Source organism: Pelobates fuscus, chromosome 5 (genome assembly GCF_036172605.1).
Source record: "Pelobates fuscus isolate aPelFus1 chromosome 5, aPelFus1.pri, whole genome shotgun sequence".
In the NCBI taxonomy this organism is placed as follows: Eukaryota; Metazoa; Chordata; class Amphibia; order Anura; family Pelobatidae; genus Pelobates; species Pelobates fuscus.
In genome coordinates this window covers 369,763,726-369,788,753 of record NC_086321.1, presented here as the reverse complement: position 1 = coordinate 369,788,753, position 25,028 = coordinate 369,763,726, and the positions used below count along the sequence as shown (strand labels likewise).

General features: G+C 43.6%; 1 protein-coding gene across 1 annotated transcript; it reads right to left on the bottom strand.

Moving 5' to 3' along the window:
* Window positions 1-1,628: 1,628 nt before the first annotated feature.
* NOL11 (nucleolar protein 11) lies at window positions 1,629-24,531 on the bottom strand. Its single transcript, XM_063456141.1, has 18 exons — window positions 24,352-24,531; window positions 22,759-22,872; window positions 20,033-20,089; window positions 18,697-18,845; window positions 18,491-18,548; window positions 17,463-17,604; window positions 16,816-16,989; window positions 16,297-16,373; window positions 13,937-14,060; window positions 12,864-12,952; window positions 12,120-12,191; window positions 10,826-11,010; window positions 9,172-9,297; window positions 8,853-9,086; window positions 7,985-8,063; window positions 3,156-3,248; window positions 2,441-2,548; window positions 1,629-2,029 (listed from the first exon to the last, which is right to left on the bottom strand). The coding sequence occupies exons 1-18, from the start codon at window positions 24,499-24,501 to the stop codon at window positions 1,913-1,915; spliced, it is 2,148 nt and encodes a 715-aa protein (XP_063312211.1). The 5' UTR covers window positions 24,502-24,531; the 3' UTR covers window positions 1,629-1,912.
* Between the last annotated feature and the right edge of the window lie 497 nt (window positions 24,532-25,028).

Below are 25,028 nucleotides of genomic sequence, written 5' to 3'. Positions count from 1 at the left end.
ATACATTCACTAGGGTGAATAAGGCACTATCACTTCTAGAAATATGGTGCTTTGAGCTGTGGGACACTGTGTACATATTGTGATTTCCACAAGTAAACCAATGAAAAAAATTAAATAAAAACGTGCCATGATAAACGCAAATTAACACTCATCCTGGCAAGCTATATATGCATTTTCTCAGATATCCCTGCAATAGTTGAGATCATGGGCATGCAAAGACCCAAAACGCAACTGTTGAAGAAATGCCGCACTACATCAGGAGGCTCTTGGCTTCCGTACTGCCTCCGTTGGTAGCCAAAAAGATCACCCTGGCAGGGTTATACCGCCTCTCTACAAGGGCATCACCAACAACACCCCTGGATGGGGATGTAATCCTGCGCTGCTCCTTACCACAGGAGAAGGCCCAAATCATGGCTGCCCTGAGGGGTCAGACCCCACTCATGTTCGAGGACTCTAACTTATCCTTTTACCAGGACCTAACCAGAGCCACACTTCAGTGGCGCAAATCGCTGAGCCAACTTACAGGGCAACTGCGCTCCGCAGGAGTGACATATAGATGGGGGGCACCAAGATCGCTAATCGTCACCCACAACGGGACAACGCACAAACTTTCCTCCGAAACTGAGGCTCCTGCACTCCTCTCCGCTCTGGGCCTCATGGACTCAACACCCACTACCCATGCCCAGACGCCTACCCAGACCTGGGACCCAACCCAAGTGGTGCCGTTTGTGCCTAGAAATGGAACCGGACACCCCGCGGCCCCCGACTGAGGGGGCAGACCACGACAAGCCACAACCCAAGCTGTTTGTTTAAGTTTATGATTTGTACATGTTCACATTGTTCTTTTACACCTCTTCCTCATGTATTGTTCTAGAGCACCAAATTGCACTCCGCAACTACGGGGAGACGTCTACCAATGGCGACCCCCCTGAATAGCATGACACGCAGACCCATACCAGTCTCGCAACCCATGCCAATCTAAGCTAACACGAACACCCCCCCCCGGTCAGGGATGACCACCCCTCACGAGCAAGCCCCCAATAGATCCTAACTACCACGCCTTCTAACAAAGGCGAGAACCTTGCAAGGCAAACTCCTAGTCAATCTGTCGACACAAGCATACAACCCAATCACCTCAAGACACCATCTTGTACTGTACTACCTACAAGTTAGCAATCTTGCCTCTACATCCTGCCTCTAACCACACATATGCCACTAAGATCTCCCTAGGCAGACGCCTCACAATCTCCTTTACATTAAAGTAATTAATGTCTCTCTCATCAGGGTCACCTAGGGTTATAATTTTTTTATGTATTTAAAAAATGTGCAACCTAACCATGACACCTATTGCTTATTGTTACGTGTTTCATTGATGCACATGTGTCACATCATGCCATTACTGTATCATATGCACAACGAAAATAAAGAATAAAAAATAAATAAAAAGACCCAAAACGCAATTTCCTTATAAATATAAAAAAACATGTTTAGAAAGAACCATAGCACTGCTCCCCGATGGACAGAGAAACGCTAACTCGATTAACCAAAACTGGCTAGCAATCGCATTTTACATGTTATAACGTTCGTCACTTTTTATCCACACAGAACACAGAGCCAGGAGAGGAGACTATTTTACCAAACAAAGTTCAGATTGAACAGTTTATCGCTGAAAATTCAAATACATTTGTCTCTCTCTTTTTTTTTTTTTTTTAAATAAAATACAGGATTTGACAGTGCGGGAACGAACCAGGGCTGTCCACTGATGGCACTCAACATTAAACGCATAGTGAGGTTGCAGTTTGAAATCCATCATTTAGAAAAGAGTAGGTGTTAAAATACACAATGAAAAATAAAAAAATGAAATTTTTTCTTTTCTTGGAAAAGTAAAATAAATGTTCCAATTTCTGTTTGCTTAATACAGTTCCAGAACTTCTATTGAATATCGGTCACAGTCTTTGACTTGGTGTTTCATTCTGTGCAGCTCTGATAAACATCCTTCAACCTTGTTCAGTTCTGAGTACAACTTCATCTAGAGGGTAACAAAACACATTATAAAAATTCTAAAACACTATAGACATTACCCCATTCTCTACACTGAATTGTGAAAATCTCTACAAAAAAATATAAAAATATATATGTGACCAAATTTTAAAGATGAAGCTAAGTTAAGACACAATAACCAAGTGTAGGACGTTAAGGCCAGATGTCCTGCATATAGCTAAACTTGGGATATCTTGCAGTACTGGAAACATAAAAAAAAATATTCTCAGGGTGTTAAAAAGGTAAACCTAACTTCCTCATTTACAGATAAACATTGCTCAGATAGTCCATGGCCTATCTACAGGAAGCAGATTGTCTGTAGGTTCTGGGCTTGCAGTTGATGGTGGTGTTTGAGGTGACAGATGACCTAGATCTCCAGATCAGTGATTGAAACACCTACCTGTGTTCTGACAAATTTATGAAGCTTCTGAAGCATTTTCTTAGCTTCTGGTAACATAACCACAACTGTGAAATGGGCATCCAACACAACACTCATCCAATCCATAATCTGAAGAGAAAAAGAAACAAAATAGGAGTTGGATTACATTCAGAGAGAAGAACACGGAGCTAGGAGAGCTACGGTCATTTACTAAACTGGCAACTGGCCAGAGAAATCGCACTTCCTAGGTCAAAATAACTGAAAAGAAAAATTCTCTAACTCTGCTATTTTGTCTCAGAATTTGCAATTCACTGGTCCATTCCAGTTTAGGGATTAGCCGGTGGGGCTTGCCAGTGCTCATGTAACCCACTGCCCTGTCAAGGATGAATGCTATAACTGGCAGTGTACTCCATCACCCTCACCAAGACTGGAGCCATTAAATAGGAGTGTAACGCAATCATCTGGCCAGTAGCACACCAAAAGTAGAAGTGTATCCAACACCCAGTCTGGGTCCTTCAATAGATGTGTAACCTAGAACCCACGTCAGGACAGGATCAATCACAGGACGTTTAACCCATAATCTTGTTCAGGACTGGACCATCAAGATGGTCCTAGTTGATCTAGGCAGAAACGACATCCCGTGGGGAGAGTAACCCACCAATATGGCCAAGAAAGCCGTTTAGTAGAACACAATATGGACAATGAAACAAGAGAAAGGACAATAAATCCCAATTACCTGGTTGGTTGAAGGCATTTGTTTCTCCGGGAGGTTTATAGTGAGGTCACTACCGCATTTCACATAGAGATAATGCAAATATCGAAGGAAAAGCTAAGAAAAAGAAACATAAAATCAGGACATGTATATATAAATACATTATCTATGCACGCTACCAGCAGCATATAATGCCGTCTGTGCAATGTTCACCTGGTTCCTATTGGATCTAGTACAGAAATGATTCTCTAGCAAATATAGAATGGTGTAAAAAAATAAAAGTACAAAAAATAAATATATATATATATATATATATATATATATATATATATATATATATATATATATATATATATATATAGAGATTTTTTTTTCCATTAAATCAAATGGAAACTCAATTTATTGGTCATGTCTTTAAAGTGAACCCATTACTACAGGATATAGATATTTTAGGAGCTATTCTTTTTTTTTTTTTAAAAACATTTTTTATTGTCATCACACTGTAGATGCGGATGTCAAACTTAGTATTGTTGAAGCAGATAATCGCCTATGCAAAGGCGTGTATATCGGAACACGTAAACAGAAGCAGGTGGACGCCTAGGCAGAGGCGTGTATATCAAAACATATAAACGTTATAGCGGAAAAATTGAAATATTAGTCGAAGTTATTGAGCAATGTTGTATATTAGGTGTACATAGACTTTGCAAAATTAAATCCATCAAAGGCATATAGAGCGTTAAGAAAGTGTTTTGTGTTAATTGGTGTGTGCGAGTGCTGTGTGTTTGCTGGTTAGTAGATGCAAATTGTCGCCTGTGCAGAGGCAAATTAATCAGCTTGCTATATAGATGTAGACATTAAGCATTAACAAAAAATACAAAAAACATTTCCAACTTTTATCATAAGTAGTATTTTTGTTTTAAGGCTGCTGTGCATTAATATATAATATGTGTTTGGACCTTGTCGTGTAGTTGTTGCGCTCAGCAGGTCTCAGCGTGTTTTGCGTGTGTTAGAAGTTTTCGGCTTCTTGTTGTGTCTGTTGGGGTCTGCATGTGCTATTAAGTATAACTCAGTGGGTATCGTCATTTCTAAGGTAAAATGTAAGCATGCTAACATACATCATATTACATGTGTCTGGCTATCAAGTCAACAGTAATATACAGCATTACGCGTTTGCCCTAGGGGGCTCTGTAGTGTAAATAGCATGGTCATTTTTTGGACGAAGCATACATTACTTAACTAAATAACAATGAAACAGTGCGTTTCTGACTGAACTGCTAAATTAAAGCTATTTTTCCCCTTTTCTTTTCTTTTTTCCCTTTGCTGGTTAAGGCCCCTGGTCCTTAAGTACAGGTCTAGGCGGTCAATCTTTAAATACATCAGCATAAAAGAGCATCCACATATGCAGAGTATGCTACAAGTATAATTTAACTTGGCAGAAACTTTTGTCTTCCTGTCTGAGTAGTATGAAACAATTAAAATGAAATATTCAAAATACAATAGACAGTAAAAAAAATATATATATATATATAAATAATAATAATTTAAAAAAGGGGGTCCCTTGTTTAAGCAGCTGATGATTGGTGTAGTGTCCAATTGCTAGATCAATAGAGTGTATCCTGATCTAGTTCTGTGGTACGATAACTGGTGAGTCTCTCCACTGGATGTGGCTTTGTAGTAGCATGTCACGCAAGAGAATAATAAGGCGTATCTTTATCCAAATCCTCTGAGGATAAAAAAGGTGAGTCACTTCACTGGAGATGGCATTTTAGCGCCCGGTGTGTGGAGACTGTCCGGCTTGGCTTTGTCGTTTTCCTGGGTGGTATAGGCATAACTGCTTCATAGGTTTAGGGTATAGATGATGGTCAGGTAGTCCACAGCCGAGTCCTCCCGGCGCCCCCATCGTGGCAAACCCCCCTCTGTTCCCCCCCCAAGGCATGCTCCTGTCTGTCAGCGAGAGGCTCCACTGCACTGTGGGCACTCAAGGACAGTGGCAGTCCAGCGGTCTTCCCCCCCCCCCCCCGAAAGTCCGTGGGTCAACTGTACCCTGCACCTCCCCAGCTCCTGCGGAACCTTATTGGAGCTCCAGCCTTGCTGCGCCTCGCCCTGCTCCGGTCTCATGCATGGCGCTGGTGCGCGCCCTTCCCCCCAGCCCCACAGAGCTGGGGGCTATTTCGCCAGGATCCACCACCAAATCCAGGGGTTATTGCCGGCTCCTCGCCTACCAGTTTGCTGCCCAGTGGGGTCCATCCGCAGGATCCTTCAACCCGGGGGGGCCGAGGTGTCTCAGCGCGGTCCCCTGCAGCATGTGCGTCAGCCATCTTGTCTGTGCAGGAAGGGGCATTGTGCCGCGTGGGCCTCCCTCTCCAGCCTCTGAAGGTTGGACTCATGGGCCGGCCGATATCCCTGTCTCACCCGCTGTCACCTCGTTCCGCTGCCTCTGCTTACCACGCAGGTGGATGGGCCTTTTGTGTCTGCCGTGCTCCAAGTATGCTGCCGGCGCGGCGTATGACACACCGCCGTGTTCCTGGGCTTTTCCCCATCTGGCGGCATGTTGTGCCCCGGCTTTTGGTGGCGCCTCGGGTCTGCATTTTAAGGGTTTTTTGGTGGCTCAGAGCCGGAGTTGGCATGAATGGCTGCCACTCAGATCGGCGGCCCGGCCCCGCCCCTTTTAGGAGCTATTCTATCTAAACTCTCCACTTTCCCAGAGTGGACTCCAGTCTACCTTAATCAGCCTTGTACGTCCAAGCTGGCTGACCCCCTACTACAATACCAATACGCTGTATGCCAATGCAATCTGTGCCAGGTCGGTATCGGACATTCTGCTTATATATTCCCCTAGCATGGAACAATCACAGAGTGCTTGCAATGTGCAGAGTATGCTACAAGTATAATTTAACTTGGCAGAAACTTTTGTCTTCCTGTCTGAGTAGTATGAAACAATTAAAATGAAATATTCAAAATACAATAGACAGTAAAAAAAATATATATATATATATAAATAATAATAATTTAAAAAAGGGGGTCCCTTGTTTAAGCAGCTGATGATTGGTGTAGTGTCCAATTGCTAGATCAATAGAGTGTATCCTGATCTAGTTCTGTGGTACGATAACTGGTGAGTCTCTCCACTGGATGTGGCTTTGTAGTAGCATGTCACGCAAGAGAATAATAAGGCGTATCTTTATCCAAATCCTCTGAGGATAAAAAAGGTGAGTCACTTCACTGGAGATGGCATTTTAGCGCCCGGTGTGTGGAGACTGTCCGGCTTGGCTTTGTCGTTTTCCTGGGTGGTATAGGCATAACTGCTTCATAGGTTTAGGGTATAGATGATGGTCAGGTAGTCCACAGCCGAGTCCTCCCGGCGCCCCCATCGTGGCAAACCCCCCTCTGTTCCCCCCCCAAGGCATGCTCCTGTCTGTCAGCGAGAGGCTCCACTGCACTGTGGGCACTCAAGGACAGTGGCAGTCCAGCGGTCTTCCCCCCCCCCCCCGAAAGTCCGTGGGTCAACTGTACCCTGCACCTCCCCAGCTCCTGCGGAACCTTATTGGAGCTCCAGCCTTGCTGCGCCTCGCCCTGCTCCGGTCTCATGCATGGCGCTGGTGCGCGCCCTTCCCCCCAGCCCCACAGAGCTGGGGGCTATTTCGCCAGGATCCACCACCAAATCCAGGGGTTATTGCCGGCTCCTCGCCTACCAGTTTGCTGCCCAGTGGGGTCCATCCGCAGGATCCTTCAACCCGGGGGGGCCGAGGTGTCTCAGCGCGGTCCCCTGCAGCATGTGCGTCAGCCATCTTGTCTGTGCAGGAAGGGGCATTGTGCCGCGTGGGCCTCCCTCTCCAGCCTCTGAAGGTTGGACTCATGGGCCGGCCGATATCCCTGTCTCACCCGCTGTCACCTCGTTCCGCTGCCTCTGCTTACCACGCAGGTGGATGGGCCTTTTGTGTCTGCCGTGCTCCAAGTATGCTGCCGGCGCGGCGTATGACACACCGCCGTGTTCCTGGGCTTTTCCCCATCTGGCGGCATGTTGTGCCCCGGCTTTTGGTGGCGCCTCGGGTCTGCATTTTAAGGGTTTTTTGGTGGCTCAGAGCCGGAGTTGGCATGAATGGCTGCCACTCAGATCGGCGGCCCGGCCCCGCCCCTTTTAGGAGCTATTCTATCTAAACTCTCCACTTTCCCAGAGTGGACTCCAGTCTACCTTAATCAGCCTTGTACGTCCAAGCTGGCTGACCCCCTACTACAATACCAATACGCTGTATGCCAATGCAATCTGTGCCAGGTCGGTATCGGACATTCTGCTTATATATTCCCCTAGCATGGAACAATCACAGAGTGCTTGCAATGTAACTTTGACCGAGAGCAGGAGAACCCTTGGTAGGAAGTACGTCTTGCATTCACATAGAGAATCCTGAGAGTAATGTGCACAGCACATGAAGTAGCACACGGTGCCGTCTATGTTCGTCGTCTCTGGTGGTCTAAATGTGAGACACCAGAGAGTAAACTTGCTTCACTGAATTTGGAACTGTGATAAAGCATGGATTGGGAGGCAACACATGAAAAAGTTATTTTTCCCCATTTTTCTTTGCAAACATCTATAGGCTAGCTAACAGGTCTACTAGCACAATGTACGCATTATTTTTTCCTCCTTTCATATACTGTACAGAATCCTTTAGCAAGATAGTTGCATTTTCAAAATACCATTGGTGTTCGCTCTGTAAGAGGCCATAACAGAAATTAGCAGAATGAAAAGGATAGAACAAGGTCACAGTCATGGCCAAGCAATATGAAAGGTCCATTTTTTGTTATTAGAAGAGTATAGCGGCCAGCAGACGGGCATGAGTATAAGAAGGCACAATACATACCACAACTTGACTGGCAGAGAGAGACTTCAGATGAGGCAGGAGAAAGGTCTCGCTATAGGGATAAGTAAGGATGGAATTTCTGGATTTACAAATTAAGGAAACATTGGCTGTTAAAATGATCAAACAAGGACCGGACATGAAGCAACACAGGAAAGTAACAGTTTAACCATTGTAAAAAAAAACTAATTTACTCGTTATTCAAATAGTGATAGACCCATGGATTTATACCTTCATGTATCAAATTGTCAAGCAGATAACAAAAAGCATCGATCAAAAATTTGTATTCTATGCCACTAGGCATGTCTGCAATGTGAAGAGTCAATGAGAGCATGTGGATGGATGGATGCAGGAGTGTGTTGAGTTAGGGCGGTGTTTGGCATAATGTCAGAGTCAGTGCTATTCACCAAATTGTGAAGTCATCGGGGAATGACTAATTCTAGATCAAAGTAACCGATCTAGAAAAACGCGTTTGTCAGTTATCTTTTTGCCTACTTTGTTGTAAAGCTTATAATTCCCCGGCGAAGATTCAGCTCAGTGAACACAGATGTGCAAGTGTGGGCAGTGACATTGTGGTGAATGAAGGACTGCACATCTACACATCGATGTTTAAATGAACGCAGGAGTGTACTTGTGAGCAGTGCCCGTGTGGACATTCGTACATACAAAAAATAAGTGTATCTCAGCACAGTGTGCAGCACTAATAATTTGATATTTACAGTAATTTGTATTCCCAGAGCCCTTCCACTGTACAGATGTCTAACTGAAATGCTCACATATAGGACTTTCAGGCATCTTCTATAAAAATACAGTGTACAAATATTTATGCATTAAGGAGAACATTCAGGGATGGTTTTCTGGGTTTGGATACAGAAGCACAGCTCGTTTAACGCTAACAGGCGATTTTGGAGGCTCATTCCTCCGTGACACGATCTCCGGCGTCTGAACGTCACAGCTGTCCTCCTCCAGAGCTGCCGGGCTAAACCCATTCTGTATCACGGCAGCATCAGGCACAGAAGGTTGTTCTGCCTCTTCTGCCACCTCAATATAATTTAAAATGTACTCTGTGCTCAACGGAGCATTGCGAAGGTGGTCTTCACCGATACTACAAAAACAAAATATCATACATTAATTTGATGTACTCAAACAGTAACACTATGCGACTGGGAATGTTAAAAGAGCACGCTCACCTTAAGAAAGCCTTTAAACAGGAGCAGATAACCGATTCGGGAATGTCAGGGAGATGCTGCAGACAGAGCTGTAACAGACGCACGTCTTGCTTCTCCAGGGAAAGTGCTACTAAATCTGGACACAAACTGGGAGGGAGAAAAGACACAGGGTTCATCCTAAATCCACAATCACAAAAGGCAACCAATTTAAATGTATTTTGGAGTTCCAGGAGAACGTAAAACATAGAATTTTGATATTTAATGGGTTCGATAACCATCCTGGAATACATTCCATGTATACACTACTTTTTCAAGAAAAGAGAAATAAATAAAATAGAAAAGAAGGAACAGGCAGAGGAATCAGGCGTCCCAATCTTGTAAGCAAATTAAAACCAACCTCGCCACCGGGCACTGGAGAAGCCGGGTTGCTCACCTGCTCCCTTTGGACTATGGCCCTGCATGTTAAAGCTTTTATTTTCCATGCAGAAAGGCTTATTCGTGCCTTTCTGCCGGGGTGTTCCGTAGATTGAATCTACCGAACAAACTACCGAATACACGACCACCCAGGAGCTGGAGTGTGCCGTCAATTAACCCCCCTGAAGCTGCGGTTAACCGCAGCTTAATTGACAAACGCTGGGTGGCCTTTGTTCGTCAAACGAACACGTGGTGGCGGCCATTTTGAAACTCCTGAACAGCGGTGTTTTGCCGTCGAGTGTCTGGAACTAAAATCGGACACTCGACTAAGCAAACACCGCTGAGACCTCCAGACTTCCATAGGTTCGTGCCGAAACTACCGAACGGGCCGCCGTTCGGTAGAAAGACTCGTACGGACAAGGGGACTCCAATAAACGCAGGCAAGAACCATTTCATTCGGTACTTTCAGCCGTTTATACCCAGGAACAGAGATCGACTACAGGGCCAAACCTCATGGAACTATTTGCGGCTACCGCTGCCTGTGCGGTCGGTCATATCTTGAAACCTCCATAACTCCCGAACCCCTGGTCCGATCTGGGTGATTTGAGTATGTTACTCACCCAGATCAGGGCTAGCAGGTATTTGGGGTACACTCAGAAAGTGGGGAAGTAATGGACATGGCTAAGGGGATTATGTGTCATGCTGAGGGGAGGAGATGTGTGGGAGGTAACGCATGTGTGATTGGTGTACTGTAAATCCCTCCCTTGCATGGGAGAATCCTTTATAAGCCAGTTGTGTTAATAAACGTGTGTCTTTGTTTTAACCCTCAAGCTGAAGTGTCGTCTCATTCTTGGGGGGAATTTGATTGTATGCCGATTGCCAGGAGTGTAACCCTTTCGTATGGTTTTTCTGTTCGGCTGCTTCCAGTGTTCGTGTGCCTCTTGTTCGGGAGTTGGTGAATTCAGTCAGTTTACAGTTCGGGAGATTGGTGATTACAGTAGCTGCTTGTCTATCTGGAAGGGGATTATCGCCTAAACGGTTTTTATCCTCTTGTGAGCGAAACGGTCCGTTATAGGACCTCTGTCGTTTTCTGGGATCTTTTCACATTTGGCAACACCCCCCTAGTGGGAACATTGCCACTTGGTTGGCGATGGCAAGGCGGTGCTCACCAGAGACGAGTTAAACTTATGCCTGATTTCCACAGCTTTAAGTACAAAATTAACTTAACAAATGACTTTAGATAAAGAAAGGTCACGGTTACCTGTAGGACAGTAGGTTTGTCTGAATGAGCTGCACCAGAGGACTTTGAGGGTAGAAATTAGGGTCGCACCGACATCGATTTAACAGTTCCTGCATGATTTTCCCAATTGTAATATGAAAATCCACGGCTTCATAACCCCACAAAGCACGCTGTACCACGCTGGCAATCTGGCTTTCAGGGGCATTCTGGGAAGAACACACAAATCGGATTGTTAGGATATCAACAACATAACAGAATTCATTAGTTCACAATTTATGTAAACCACAGATGGCCAGTATAGGCAACAAAAATGTTTCTCGATTATCAGGGTTTATTCACTAAAAAAAAATGTCCAAAAAAACGACCAAATTTTGACCACACTGGCAATCCTCAGATTCACTTAAGCTAAATGAGGTCCGGATTTGGTTGGTCCGACCAATTTTGTAACGTTGGTTCAGAGGATTATGAAAAATCAATGATTTTAGTATTCGTATTCCAAACCAATCTACAGTAAATTAATCAGATTTATCAATGACCGTATGGTGGCCGATGACAAACCTAATAAATCCGGTAGGACACACGTTTGCAAAATAGCATTTACCTGTTTTTTTTTGCAAGCGAGTTGATCATTTGAAGAACGACTTGCCCGCTGGCAGCTATCAGTCAAATGGTTAAAAACCTTTGGCGCCACCAGTGTTAAATTACAAGGAGGCTGGCCAACCGCCCCCTTAAAATAGTAAAATAAATAAATAAAAATCCTATGGGTGTCAATAAGACCCCATATTATAATTATGATATTTATAATTACCGATTACATCTACATACACACACACCATCAGAAATCTTCTTCCTTCTATTTCATCTTTTCTTCAGCCCCCCAAAAAGCCAAATAAAAGCCCATAACTTCAAGCATCACTAATAAAAAAAAAACAAAAAAAAAAACTTTTTTTATTTTTTAAAAGAACTCTAGTCTCGCTACCTTTACAGAGTAAGGTGGAGAATTCCAGATTGAGGAGAATGATTAGATGTTGGTCCATTGTTGCTCACGTCTGATCATTCAACGTGATACCGGTGCTATTTTAATAATTCCAGGTTTCAGCTTTGGAACCAAGACCGATAAACGGCTGGAAAAATTCTCACAAAAAAGAAAAAAGGAACACTTCAGCTCCACATGACAAAATCTCCCTTAACCCCTTAAGGACACATGACGTGCGACAGGTCACGATTCCCTTTTATTCCAGAAGTTTGGTGTTTAAGGGGTTAAAAAAAAAAAAAAACACCTTTCAAAAGACAGAACTTCACTGTCTGATCTTACCTCGATGTCTTTCAACAACACGGCCAAATCTGCATCATGTGTTACGGTGGGCTTGGTCTTCCTCTGCCTGGCCTGCAGGTAAACAGAAATAATTGTATATTGACCAATTCTTATATCGCACCATAACCCAGAGGGCTTCTTGCAGATTAATGATACAATAAAGAAATACTATGCCACAGTAAGCCATGCCAGCTCAGTACCCTGTAATATATTCTTGGTGATAAAGGATGTCGGGGGGAGGGGGGAAATAGTGGAAAGGAGCCTTTAATGGCATAAATCACTACACTGCAGGTCCCTCAAATTCCTGCACCTTGCATGGGGCCCTTCTATAGAGTAAAGACACCAAGGATTCCTTTAAATACAGATCTGTAACTGGATTGAAAGAAAGCATACATACAAACAAATAGATAAATATATATATATTTTAAATTTCTGCCAGAGATTCTTATTTCTTAGATTACCAATTCCACATCTTCCCGGTAACGGGCACCAAACATTAAAGCATCACATCACTGATAAACCCCTTTTGTTACAATACTGCACACATTGTGCTCATGATAAGAAGAAATACACACACACACACACACACACAAATCAGCCCTGTTTGCATGCTCCGGATCCCTTATGAGATAAGCTCCCGGATTTATCACAAAATGGTGTTTTAATCCTGGTTATAAATTATTCATCCAGTACCAGAACATACTGTACAACACAATTTCGTCACAGAGGAGGGGCTCAACTTACACTTTTTCTGCCACCAGAGCTTGATTTCTTCGCTTCTGGTGCATTGTCTACCAACGTGTCCCAATTTACAAATGATACGGTTTCAAGAGCTAAAAAAACAAAACAAAAAAAACAATTCAGGCAAATTATTCAAAACATCACAACTTTTCAAATGTGTTAAACCAACGCATGCAACCCTGCACAGATACAGGATTATTACACAAAGGATAGCCGGAAGGGCAGCAAATAATTCAATCTGATTGTGACCTTGTGATGCAAATCGGTCAGCTTGACAGGTCCACGTGGTCTGCTAGGAAGTGTGTGATGTCTGTCTGAGACGTCTTTCCAAGAGCCCACTTACACACATGCAACACCAAAACCGCTTCATAAAGCTAAAGTTGTTTTGGTGACTATAGTGTCCCTTAAAATCAAGCTGGCAAAACTGATCCCAAAAAAGTGGAGAAAGCTGGGACTTGGCGAGCTGGAGAAGCTTTTCAAATTAGCTATTTTAGTCTGAAAGTTTGCCGTATGGATTTCGATAAATTGCAATTTGATGTTTTTTTAATGGTTTGGCTACAACCTTTGACCCGGACTCCCAATTTCTAGGGGAATTTTTGTCAAGCTCTGATTTAACTCCAGTTGCCGTTGAGGAATTGTCCAGGGGAAATGCAAAGTGAGTCCAGCTTTGGTATGTAGTCTGTTCTGCCCCCTCCCCTCCCCGTCCATAGGTGCCAATGTATCCAGATTACCTGCCTACTTTGGTATTTTTCTTTTTTTTGCAGCGTTCTGTTCAATCATGGGCTTTTAGTAATTTTCCCACTCTATATTGCTTAATCACTGGAGCACAGAAACCCGGATTTAAATTGCTTATTAAAGTTAACAAAGTACAACTTCTATGGGAAGACCAGTGAATTGCCAATATGTCATTCAACTGGGAACATCTGCAAAATTATACTGGACAATCCCTAACTGAACAACAAGATAAAAGATATAGAACATTTGAAATAAGTAAAATCAAAAAAAAAAATTTTTTTTATATGTTATAAGAAGACAAACATTCTATTTAAAAACATAAATCGATTAAAAAGGAGCACCTGATGTGTGGATGTTTCTCCACTTGCCGAGAGAGGACGCCAAGCAAGATGGGTCACAACCATATGGTATCACTGTAATGGATTTTCCATGTACCACATACATTTTATTGTCATTGCACCAGAGCTGTAAGAGAGCAGAATTAGAACACTGAATATAACACTGTATGTCGTCATTTTTCAGGAAGAAAGAAGCAGACTTAATATTCCTTGATAAGCGTTTAAAATTATTACATCATTTTGAATAAACTCCTAAAAATGATTTTTTTTTTTTAAATACAAAAATTAAATATATATATTTTTTCCAAAATATTAAATCCTTTTAAAAGTTTCTGAAAATATTAATCTGACAATCTTACCCATGAATGTTAAAAAAAAATAAAAAATAATCGAGGCCCACGTCAGACAACATTTACCGCTGTGTTCTGCTTCCAATTATAAGCTATGAATAGCATTGATGTGTTTTATAAAAGCAGCCCTCGGCAGGATTCTTTATGTCTCCGCTCAAACGCTGATTACTTTACAAGTATATTGATTGTATTTTATGGCCATTCTGGTTACAACACTTGCAACATTCGCTCAGATTCATAAGATTGCTTGTAAATGTCACAAAGTAAATCAGCACGTTACAGACACCCCTTTACATTTCCCGGGTTTCCAAACGAAGACCTCTAATTCTAGGCCTATTTCCGACAACGAAAGGTCTCCTCTTATCCAAGACACCACGGCTTGTTATACGGACAGCAGAACCTTTGTTTTTTGGTTTTCCCCAATCTTTATTTATAGTTAAATAGAAGGCGATAAATAGAAAAATGGCAAATGACCACGATAATGTTGCATCATGAGAAACTTGTCATATCACTAAGTGCAGTAGAAACTCACGTTGAAATAACAGTGGTTCTCATCTAGTGATTAGTCCCATGCAAAAATATATACAGAGTATAAAATGACATTTAGTATTGGAACCACTGTATGATAAAGATAAACTTTCTGTACCCCGGTGTTTACATATAACATGGTGACATATGGCCATCCAACACTCCAGTGATGGAACGATATGTAGTGCAAAATAGACGTAGGATATATACAAGATCGCGTCAACAGTTGTCATGAGCAACAATATTATACCGTCTACTAAAAATGTATCTCCAGTCTGGGGTAGTCCCCTTCCAAGAGAAGAAAAGCAGAGAAAGCTAGGAGAGAAGAGAAGGGGAAAGAAGAATAAAAAGTAGATATAGAAAAAAAAAAAGAGAAGGCAAATTAAAGGTTTCACTGGGAATAGGTGGAGTAGAGTATGGTCCGGTTATCTGTTAACGATGGATTGTGCACTGGTTCCGTTTCTAAAGGGTGATAGTACTCCGTTACCTGGGAGTACGAGCCAGAGAAAGCAACTTCGTTTGTGAAAGACTACAGGGGATCACTTCGTCAGTGTCTGAAGGTGAAAAGGTATGGAGACATCAACGAGGGTGGAATCCAGGCCACGGTTGGAAGTGTCAGGTTAACTGTCAGTGAGGGTAGAGTAGTACTCTCCCCCCCCCATCTCCGCTCTAACCCTAGCCATAGAGGTCTGCCATGGTTCCCAGACCCTTGTGAAGGTCTTCGTGGTGCCTCTCAACCTGGCAGTTAATTTGTACATCAAATAGTTGCTGTCACGGCAAGGGTGCATAAGTCATTTCTGCACAATGGAATATTGCAATTCAATGTGATTTGTATAATGCATAGATGAACAGGCTGCCTGGTAGGGGTGGTATTGGCAAATTCAAAAAGGGGTTAATTTGATTGTATGGGAGGTCAGAAAGTGTAAAACACAAATTCCTCTTTGAAGCTGGGACCCCAACAGAGCTACTCTGTAAGGTGTGAGCTAGGGCCCTCCCAGCCGCTAATGTTATCATCTGTAGCAGTTTTTATTCAAAACATCAGCACACAGGTCAATGCAATCAACAAAGTCTACAGAGGGCAGAACAGCAGGGCAAGTTCCTTTGATGAAACGATCCCTGTAATAACCAATCTCTGCTAATTCAACAAATTTAGACCATAAGATTTAGTTCTGCTGTGACAGAGTTATCCCTACAAGCTATCTCTGCTACAGACATATAAAACTCACACAAGATGAATTCACTCTTAACACGTGAGATCAGGCCAGAGCTTTGTATCACTAGCAAGTAGTCTAGACAATCAGTAGGCCTCAACTAGCCTTTTATCCATAAGGGGTTCAAGCAGAGAGGGAGCAGGGGATTAAGGAAAGATAAAGCAGAATGACAAAGATCATGTGAATGAAGGCCAAGCACATTTATTGCTTATTGCTAAGCGGAGGTTCTAGCTCAGACGATAAAGTAGGAATGTGAACATTATGCCATTCTAACCTGCATGCTGGTCTTCTGAGGGAATTCTTTTACTGCTTGTAAGGTCTGAAACTTTGTATTCCATATACACAGAATGTCTGAAAGGAAAAAGAACAGAATTTTTAGGAAATAAGACCCATTTCACCTGCAGCTCACACTTTGTACCTCGGCAGGTGGAAATATAAAAATTGCATTAAGAGTGTGCAACACTATAGTTATTCATTTATTTTTAAAAATTAATTTTAGTGTTGCTTCAAAAATCCCTCGGACAAGAGTCGATGCATCGTCAAGGCTGGAGATCCGCAGAGAGCGCCAGGACTCGATCACTCGATGGAGCAGGCAAGATTGTCCCTGGTTCTCCTCGATATCATGAAATATTTACGTTTCAAAATGTGCAGGAATGCACAATTTATGGACGTCAATCACAGACTTCGCTGAGGAGCTCTCTCAGCCTGTGCCCTGGTAGCCAGGCCCCTCCCTCAATACAAAATTATAAATAGAGATTTAATTCAAAGATTTAAAAAAATAAAAATAAAATACCTTTTTGCATTGATGGAAGTTCTGTCAGTGTGGCAATATGGGAATCGTCCAGAACGGCTACAACGCCAGTATCTGATGGTTCTTCCAGTTGGAGTAATGGTGAGACAGTAAGGGCATTCTCTACCTTAGACTGAACAAGACTGGCAAAGCTGTGACATACATGTCCGTTTGAGTCTAGAACAAGAGCAGGGAACTGAATTAAAGATACTTCTGAAGGTTGTAACATCTAAAGCAGGGTTCTACAAACGCCGGCCCTCCAGATGCTGCTGAACTACAAATCCCATGATTCTTTAAATGAAATAGATAGCCAGAGAATCATGGGAGTTGTAGTTCAGCAACATCTGGTGGGTCAGAGTTTGGAGAACTCTGACGTTAAAAGATTAGCACGTTTATTATAGCAATGTCTTTAAATGTGCTGAGCTACTTGGAGGGATATCCCACTTCTTACTGCTTGTTCTAGAATTCATAGTAGCGATAACGGTTTATCTGAGCTACAGTTAACATTCTGGATCAGAACTGTAAAGACAGACCAACCCTTAAAGCAAATATACGATCATGACAAGCTCACAGACTGAATTAAAAACATCCTATATATTAAATCACACATATATAGAATTGCGAGTTAGATTACATATAATTTTACTTACATAGAATGATTAAATGGAACATTTTATTTTTTAGAGACCCAGAAAATCCCAAGGTGCGGGACCCGTCAATGTATGGGTTAACTTTATATTTCTGAGAAATACCAGGACTGGATGACCAGATATATACACAATGCTCGCCGAGCTGGAAAACAATTAGAAATAAATTAACATCCAGTTTTAGGTAAACAAATTCGGGACGGTCATTTTACAATTAACGCCAACAATTGTATTCTTGATCAATGCCACTTGCGCTTTTGGTTAACATGAGCAAATCTTCAATGTTTGGATAAATAATAATCAATACATGTCTCGTGTGAAATAGCCAGGTTAAACGTTAGATTCAAGTAAATTTTCCTCCTGGAATTAATTGCATGTGATAGTGATGTATAGCATTATGAGCCACAAGCATTGTGTTGTGTGTGCAGGGAGTTAGCTCATTAGAATCATTTGTTAACGATTAACCGTTTCCTCCTCTTGTTTTTTTTTTTACGGTTATTACTGGTATTATTAAAAACGTAATCATTTATTTTTGTTCACAAAATGTCACTTTTATCTAGATCTAGATACAGTCATGTTGGGTCAGATTATACGGTTATCTACTCAACTTCTGAGATCACTGTGTGTCACAGGCAAGCTGGGTTGAGCAGCAGAATTACTAGAATTAGACTAAGCATGGCAGAAAAGATGAAAAATATAAATCATTAAAAATGTAATCATGGAGTGAATTTTTCACTTTTTGGGATTAATGTTTGCTATTTAAATGTTGTTTACCTTTGGTAATTAGACCTGATATGTTATGCACTTTGTTATTTATATAATGTATTAACTGTTCATATTTAATAAAGTCTACTATTTGGCAGGATTTGGTGTGCTTTTAGTTTTTTTATTTGTATATTTATATAGCCTTGGTGTGGCAACAAGACTTTTTTTTCTCCCAATTAAGCCTAAATTAAGTGCATGTTACACAGGTGTCCCGATATCACAGTAGAGAGCTCACTATAGAAATTGTGCAGAAATCTGATACTTACTATCTCTGTAATATATACCAACACAGACTGTCCACCTTCAACATACATATCAGACCACCTTAAAAAAACAAAAAAAAAAAAACACAATATTAGCATTTATCAACCATATCCACATTCATATTTTTTTTGAAGAAGAATTCACTATTGAATCTTTTTCAATAGTCTGAATTACAAACCAACAAAATACTTTTAGTAAACAAACTTACAAGATTTTTTCTCCATCCACCAGAATGGTTTCAACGTCTTGTTGTGGATCAGCAAGCACCATATCCAAAAACCGTACTGATCCCCCCCGAAACAGCACAAGTGGTTCATGATCAGGGAGACTATGAATCCGGTACACATCGGCAGAGAGCTGACAATCAAGAAAAGAGAGAGCACTTTACAATCTAGTAATAAAATGTCTGTTTTCAAAAGAACAGTTAAACCAACAATAACATTTGTAGATTGTCAGCTCTTGAAATCAAAAACTGTTAATATGTTTGAGTTTTGGAAATGGCTTCAGAATATATAAAACAAAATAAAAAGAGACATACCCAGGACCAGACTCACTGATTTTTATTGTTTGTAGTGTTTACCTCCTCACATGGAGATTTCACAATGAAGCCTGTTTTTTGTCCAAATCTCTGAACAGAAGAATTCTGAACATTTTAGTACCGCCTAACACACTAAGCCATTTGATGGGGTTTGCCGTTTTGAACAAATGACCAGTGATTTGATATGGCTGATCCTTGCTTACGGACTAAACATATACTGGACTGGTAATAAGGAGATTATACCCAGCAGATGGGGAATACTTTGGTTCCTGAAAATTCTTAGTATTTTTTTTTCATACGGCTTAAAATAGGGTTGACAGAAATCTGACTGACTGAACCCATAGACGAACGCAGTAACCTCTATACAAGTTGTAGTGGTTAAAGGTTGGAGAGTCCCTTTAAAATACAAGTAAGAAATTAAACATGGGCTAGTGTTTTATTCACACTTTGTGGCTAGTGCTATGGAATCTATAAGTTAAAAATACATTCCTGGCTCTTGATTCAGACCAGAAGGTGGTGAGCCTGCCAAATTAATTCCTCCCCATTTTCAAATTGTACTGTACAAACAAAATAAATAAAAGCCAAGCACAACTACAGAGCACTGTAGTGGCCCCCCCCCACGCAAGTAGTCAAACCATTTGTTAATGGTTTGACCACTTAACTAGGTTCTGCCAGGTGTCTCTCCTTGCCTAAACTCTCAACTAAGCCTGGTAGTGCAGAGCTTAGCCGATGCTCTCGGCCAATGAGCTGGCCCAGCGGAAGCGCTCAATTCCGGAATGGAAGTGGCAGGGAGCAGTGCCCAGTAGGTAAGACATCAAACCATTAGCAACTCTGGGGAGTTATCAGGGCACTCCTAGCACCAATGTTGGGGTTAGGGGCAGCATATAATGAACTTCTGGAACATAGCCAACTGAAAGCAAATGTAAGCATTGCATTAAACACATATGGGTGCCTGGTGTGTCCCTTAAAAACTGCTAAATATTTTTTTTTTTTTTAAAGCACTTACGGTTGCTTTGAATGCTTTGTCCAAGTTTGCATCGCTATCTTTCCATATCCTGATAACCTGAGGGGGAAAAAAAAAAAAAAGTAACATAATTTCATATAGAGGCCATTCTCCTTTCTGCGAGGGAATGCAATGTTAGAAACAGAATAGAAAAAGAAAACAAGTAATAAATTGATTTAACAGGAAAAATCTCACAAAGCTGGTAAAAGGAATTCGCATCTTTAGAAGCAATAACTCAATGGAGCCCAGGCTGTGTCAAACTCTGCATTAAACACAATGTACACTTTCTGACCCACAAGAATTAATATGAAGTTGTTGACATTGTGAGTAATCAGCATACGGAGCATTTCCTTTCATTAAAACTATTTTCCGTTCCTGTTATTTTAGACACTTCAGGACCATCTATATCTCTTTGCTGTGCTTTGTTATATTGTGTGAATGATATTACACAAACCTTCATATTTCTTCAATAAAACCTTAATCCCCAAAAAATAAATGAGGTATACGGCCAATGACAGTTTTCTCTGTAATCTGCAATTGAAAAATATCTAATTTATAGAAGTCTACCGTATGTTGTGATGATAGACCACACAGCTCTATAACAAAACATAATTGCAGCTTTAAAAATTTATATAACACCACAGCTATAAGGCCATCCATCGGGAACAGAGGTCACGGACGGAAATCATGCTTTGTCAGTTGCCCATCTAAAAACATGAACAGAGTACACACATGCACTACACAAACTCCCATCTGCCCATACAAGCTCCTTCACAGCTTCCTGTTATAAACATCAATTAATAAAACCCTGACAAAATAATAGTTTAAATAAGTAGGACTTAAAGGGACACTATGGGAGACTATATCTGACGTCTCACTGCTTGAACAGAATTTGCAATAAAGAAAGTGTAAACATTAGATCTCTTTAAACAGGAAGTGTTTAGGAAGGCTGTGTAAGTCACATGCAGGGAGGTGTGACAAGGGCTGCATAAACAAAGTGAATTTACTCCTTATTGAGCAGTTAGACTAAGGGGGCACGATCTATACAACAAAACTGCTTCATCAGCTAATGTATTGGAATTTTGGTACAATAAAAAGCAATTACAATAATTTGTAAAGCTGGGTGTCCTACATGCTGGTTGGGTAAAACAGGGATCGACAAATCACAGGCGCCAGGTCGACTAAGAATTTTGCCCTGGCACTTGGGATTGGTCGGCCCGTGCCCTCCCTCCTCCCGCAGGGGAATTGCAAGCTGGAAAGGCAGCATATGAACACGGCCAGCTTGCCGCCTGCCCGCCACCCAGCCCGCATTCCTCCGAGCCCACCCACATTGATCAGAGCTTGACAGCCCGCTCGCGTTACACATAGACAGCCCGGCCGCTTTCCTCAGAGTCGACCTCCAGCCCTCCCCTATTCTGCAAAGCTGGCTTCCCGCCCATACCTGTGTGCGGCCTGCACCCCGGGAGAAAGTAATTACATTTCACTTCCTCCTGGCGCACAGATATCTTCATGGGGCTGAGAAGACAGGAAAATAGGGAGTCTTGAACAGTGGCAGCAGCAGCAGCTCCCATCAGCCGCAGCCAGACCCACTAACCAATTGTCATTTGCTGCTACCCAGTCCCACTGGACCCCAGGAAGCCACCCTCCTGAGCCCAAAAGGTTGAAAACAGGAGGGTGGCTAAAAAGATGTATATATCGGTTATGTGTGTATCTTTGAATTTGTGTGTGTATCCATTTGAGTGTATCAAAATACTTTGGGACTGTGTGAGAGTGTGTTTGTCTGTCAGCGTTGCGTGTGTGTGTGTGTGCGCGCGCTTAGGTCCCCAGCCCCCTCTGATCGAATGGAAATCGTATTCTTTTTTTCCAACGCTATGCCGGTCTCGCTGCAGCTGGCCAGCCTCCCCATAGCTGAGATTATCAATTACCAATCAGCATCTCCTTGTAGAGATGCAATAAATCAATGCATCTCAATGGGGAGCATTTAGCAACTTCATGCAGAGCGTGGAGACACTGAATGAAGGTGCTGCACATTGTGACACTTTAGTGGCTGTTTGAGTGACGGCAACTAGAGGTGTTACTAGGCAGCAATGAAAAAAGGCAGAGTTTACTTTGAAAAGCCCGCAGGGACAATCTACAGACACCAGACCAGTACATTAAGCTGTAGTAGTTCTGGCGACATTTTTGTTGTTGGGGGGAAAAAACTGTCTCCTAACTTTTTTAGCTGGCTCCTAGATTGAAAGCAAATTTGTCCTGGGGTAAAAGTTCTGTTTAGCTTGTAAGCCTGCTTTATGTCCAGGGCATCTTTTTCGTATTGCATATAAAGTTTCATGTGCTTTTAATTACAAAATACATTTTTGTTGAAGGTTTAATATTCACTGTGAACCAAGATGCAGTTATCCAAGAATAAACCAGCAGGAAAATCCCTCAATAGTTTTCTAACCAAATGGCTTTGGTCATTTAATAATTTCACAGCTGCATAAATTAAATTGTTAATAGTAGTTCCCCTTTAAACTTTAAAAAGGTGTTTAGTATGAATGTTCATATAGGAAACCATTGTGAATATCCTCTGTACTTTGTATCGGCCAATTGGCAGAAAGAATACAGTTACATAAAAACGGCAGAATGAGAAACTGTGGAAAGACACACCATGAGCAACATGTCACATTCATCGTATGCTGCCATGACACAAAAACAAACACTACAAACAAAGTTAAAGATTAAACCGTTACCTTATCATCATGAACTACAATATATTCTTCAGTCCCATAATTAAAGACAGCAGGTGATGTGATGATCTGTCCTTGTTTTACAGTCCAGCTGCCCAGGGGTTTTTGATCAGATACCTAAAATATTAAGAACAACTGTTATTTAAAGTTAGAGTAAGCAAAATATTGGATGAACCAGGATTTGCCGGAGGAGTCTCATTCAATGAATAAGACCCCACAGGTAAATCCCAGAAGATCGATTTGGCCGGATGTGGATTATAAGGCATTTGATTTAAACGTTTTTTTTGGTTTTGTTTTTCAAACTATTGAAAAATAAATAAAAATAAAAAGGGAGAGCATTCGTGGAACAGATACATTTTCCCCCATACCGGCCAGTACAGCCCCCTTACCGGCTCTGCCCACCTACCCCCATACCGGCCAGCGCTGCCCACCTACCCCCATACCGGCCAGCGCTGCCCACCTACCCCCATACTGCCCACCTACCCCCATACTGCCCACCTACCCCCATACCGACCTGCGCTGCCCACCTACCCCCATACCGGCCGGCGCTGCCCACCTACCCCCATACCGGTCACCTACCCCCATACCGGTCGGCTCTGCCCACATACCCCCATACCGGTCACCTACCCCCATACCGGCCGGCTCTGCCCACCTACCCCCATACCGGCCGGCTCTGCCCACCTACCCCCATACCGGCCGGCTCTGCCCACCTACCCCCATACCGGCCGGCTCTGCCCACCTACCCCCATACCGGCCGGCTCTGCCCACCTACCCCCATACCGGCCGGCTCTGCCCACCTACCCCCATACCGGCCGGCTCTGCCCACCTACCCCCATACCGGCCGGCTCTGCCCACCTACCCCCATACCGGCCGGCTCTGCCCACCTACCCCCATACCGGCCGGCTCTGCCCACCTACCCCCATACCGGCCGGCCCTGCCCACCTACCCCCATACCGGCCGGCTCTGCCCACCTACCCCCATACCGGCCGGCTCTGCCCACCTACCCCCATACCGGCCGGCTCTGCCCACCTACCCCCATACCGGCCGGCTCTGCCCACCTACCCCCATACCGGCCGGCTCTGCCCACCTACCCCCATACCGGCCGGCTCTGCCCACCTACCCCCATACCGGCCGGCTCTGCCCACCTACCCCCATACCGGCCGGCTCTGCCCACCTACCCCCATACCGGCCGGCTCTGCCCACCTACCCCCATACCGGCCGGCTCTGCCCACCTACCCCCATACCGGCCGGCTCTGCCCACCTACCCCCATACCGGCCGGCTCTGCCCACCTACCTCCATACCGGCCGGCTCTGCCCACCTACCTCCATACCGGCCGGCTCTGCCCACCTACCCCCCATACCGGTCACCTACCCCCCATACCGGTCACCTACCCCCCATACCGGTCACCTACCCCCCCATACCGGTCACCTACCCCCCCATACCGGTCACCTACCCCCCCATACCGGTCACCTACCCCCCCATACCGGTCACCTACCCCCCCATACCGGTCACCTACCCCCCCATACCGGTCGGCTCTGCCCACCTACCCCCATACCGGCCGGCTCTGATCCCACGTGGGTCCCGCCATGTGTTACCTGGTAGAGGGTGACGGTCCTCCCGGTGTCGGTGAGCAGCACGGTGTCCGGCTCTCCCCCCTGTCCCACGCTCCGGGGTCCCCGGGGTCTCCCGGCTCCGGTCCCGGCGAGCAGCGCGCACAGCGTGAATTCCTCCCTGAACCCGGTCATGGCGGCCGAGAGGTGGGCAGTGACGTCACGGGCCGGGAGAGCGAGGCGCAGGTCGGACTGGAGAGCGGGGGGCTGCGTGCGGCGAGGACACAGCGACCCCTGGCGGCCAGGAGGAGCGAGCGCAGGCACAGTGTATTCACAGGGCAAGGTCTGGGCCCAAGAGCTTACACAGGAAGAGTTAGGATAATAAGTTATATCAGAGCCCTAAGACCGCCATTTAGCTGAACTGATTGTATTTTCCTGCTCGACCTCACATGATTAGGGGGTATTCACAAGTATAAATGGCTGGGAATAAAGTAAATTGCAAATTTTAGGCTACAATAGCCAAAATAATAATCTGTGTGTGCAGAATGCACCTCCCATGGGGACAGACCTGGGGCTAGGTATCAACTTGGGCTTCAGAGCTTTTCACTGGCCCTCTGGCCAGAAGATTAGTGTCATGATAGACTCATGAGGTGATCTGTGTCTGGGGAACGATGGGTTAAATCTTGGTGATCTTTTTATTATTATTACTTTTGTCATTTATA

Bases quoted from the DNA above. Each gene is read 5' to 3' on its own strand.
- NOL11 (XM_063456141.1), bottom strand. From the start codon at position 24,501: ATGACCGGGTTCAGGGAGGAATTCACGCTGTGCGCGCTGCTCGCCGGG. The intron at 16,990-17,462 runs GTAAGTAAAATT...CTCTTGTTCTAG, and splicing joins GTTCCATTTAATCATTCTAT to ACTCAAACGGACATGTATGT. The intron at 8,064-8,852 runs GTATCCAAACCC...TTGTAAATCCAG, and splicing joins GTTAAACGAGCTGTGCTTCT to AAATTCCATCCTTACTTATC.